Source organism: Cyprinodon variegatus, unplaced genomic scaffold, assembly GCF_000732505.1.
Source record: "Cyprinodon variegatus isolate N-32 unplaced genomic scaffold, C_variegatus-1.0 Scaffold101, whole genome shotgun sequence".
In the NCBI taxonomy this organism is placed as follows: Eukaryota; Metazoa; Chordata; class Actinopteri; order Cyprinodontiformes; family Cyprinodontidae; genus Cyprinodon; species Cyprinodon variegatus.
The window spans coordinates 1,385,502-1,386,740 of NW_015150554.1; the positions used below are offsets into that span (position 1 = coordinate 1,385,502).

The window sequence follows — 1,239 nt, forward strand, 5'->3', positions numbered from 1 at the left end:
CCGTCGCCCGCAGGAACCCGTCCCCCCCCCCGTCACCCGGAGGAACCAGGCCCTCAGTGGCCAGGAGGAACCAGGCCCTCCCGTCGCCCGGAGGAACCAGGCACCCCCCGTCGCCCGGAGGAACCAGGCCCCCCCCCGTCGCCCGGAGGAACCAGGCCCGCCCCATCGTCCGGAGGAACCCTCACCTGTCAGAAACCTGCTCCAGCTCCACCTTCTTGTCGCTGTGCAGCAGCTGGCTCACATAGTGACGCAGCACCCCGACGAAGAAGGTGATGAAGACGATGGGGAGGACCACCCACACCCGGATGCTGGAGTCCAGCAGGAGCTCCGGACCGGTCATGGCTCCGAGTCGGGCCCGTCCAGGAGAATAAGAAGAGAACCAAGCTGATGTAGAAGATCCAGGAACTCTGAAGCAAAATGGCAGAAAAACGAATCCAGATCCGTCAATCAATAAATAATCAATCGTTTTATTTCATCAGTCTAAAAAAAAAGATCCTGAATTTAAACGCTAAACCTTTTTAAACGGAACCTTTAACCTTTATGAGGAGGCCGGCCCGCTGCCTACATCTCCCAGAATGCACTGCAGTTCTGGGTCATAGGGGATTCTATCAGACAGATTTCTAATTGATGTAGATCTGGTGTTTCTATAAACCAGAGGAGGGATTTATTTATATCTATAAAAACCTCTTTGAAATAATTGACTAGAAAGACGGATTTCCATCGTTAATGGAAACAAATAACCTGCTTTTCTGCATTTTCTGTCTGGTTGGTGAAGTTCTTTAGATCTGGGAACCTTTCAGAGACTTTCATCTGTTCAGGTGAAATCAGATCTAGAATGTATATCTCTAGCTTCTTTAGCGAGGATCCTGGAGATAAACTACCTCTCTATTTCTGGCTAACATTCTCACTACAAACCTAACAAACAGAGCCGCGCACAGATAGACACCAGGTGGCGCTAGAGCGCCCGCCCTTTCCCCTCTGGATAAAACAGCTGCCTCCTGAAATCGTTTTTTATCTTTGGCTCAAAATACAATATATTTAAATATTTACATATAATTTAAAGCCTGTCAAACCCAGAGCATCTTTGTAATTTTGCTCCAAGGCTACGTTCTCACTGCAGGCCTTGATGCTCAATTCCGATTTTTTGTGAATTCCGATTTTTTTGCGTCGCCGTTCATATTTCGCAATATCTGCGACTTGTATGTGATCTGCAGTGTGAACTGCAGTCATACAACGCAA

General features: G+C 48.3%; 1 protein-coding gene across 1 annotated transcript in view; it reads right to left on the minus strand.

The window, feature by feature from the left end:
* LOC107084480 (ER membrane protein complex subunit 3-like) overlaps window positions 1-430 on the minus strand; it is a 4,194-nt gene extending 3,764 nt beyond the window's left edge. Inside the window, exon 1 of the mRNA XM_015374364.1 lies at window positions 186-430. Within this exon, the coding sequence (XP_015229850.1) occupies window positions 186-340 (155 nt within the window). The 5' untranslated portion in view covers window positions 341-430. The remainder of the gene's footprint in view (window positions 1-185) is intronic.
* Between the last annotated feature and the right edge of the window lie 809 nt (window positions 431-1,239).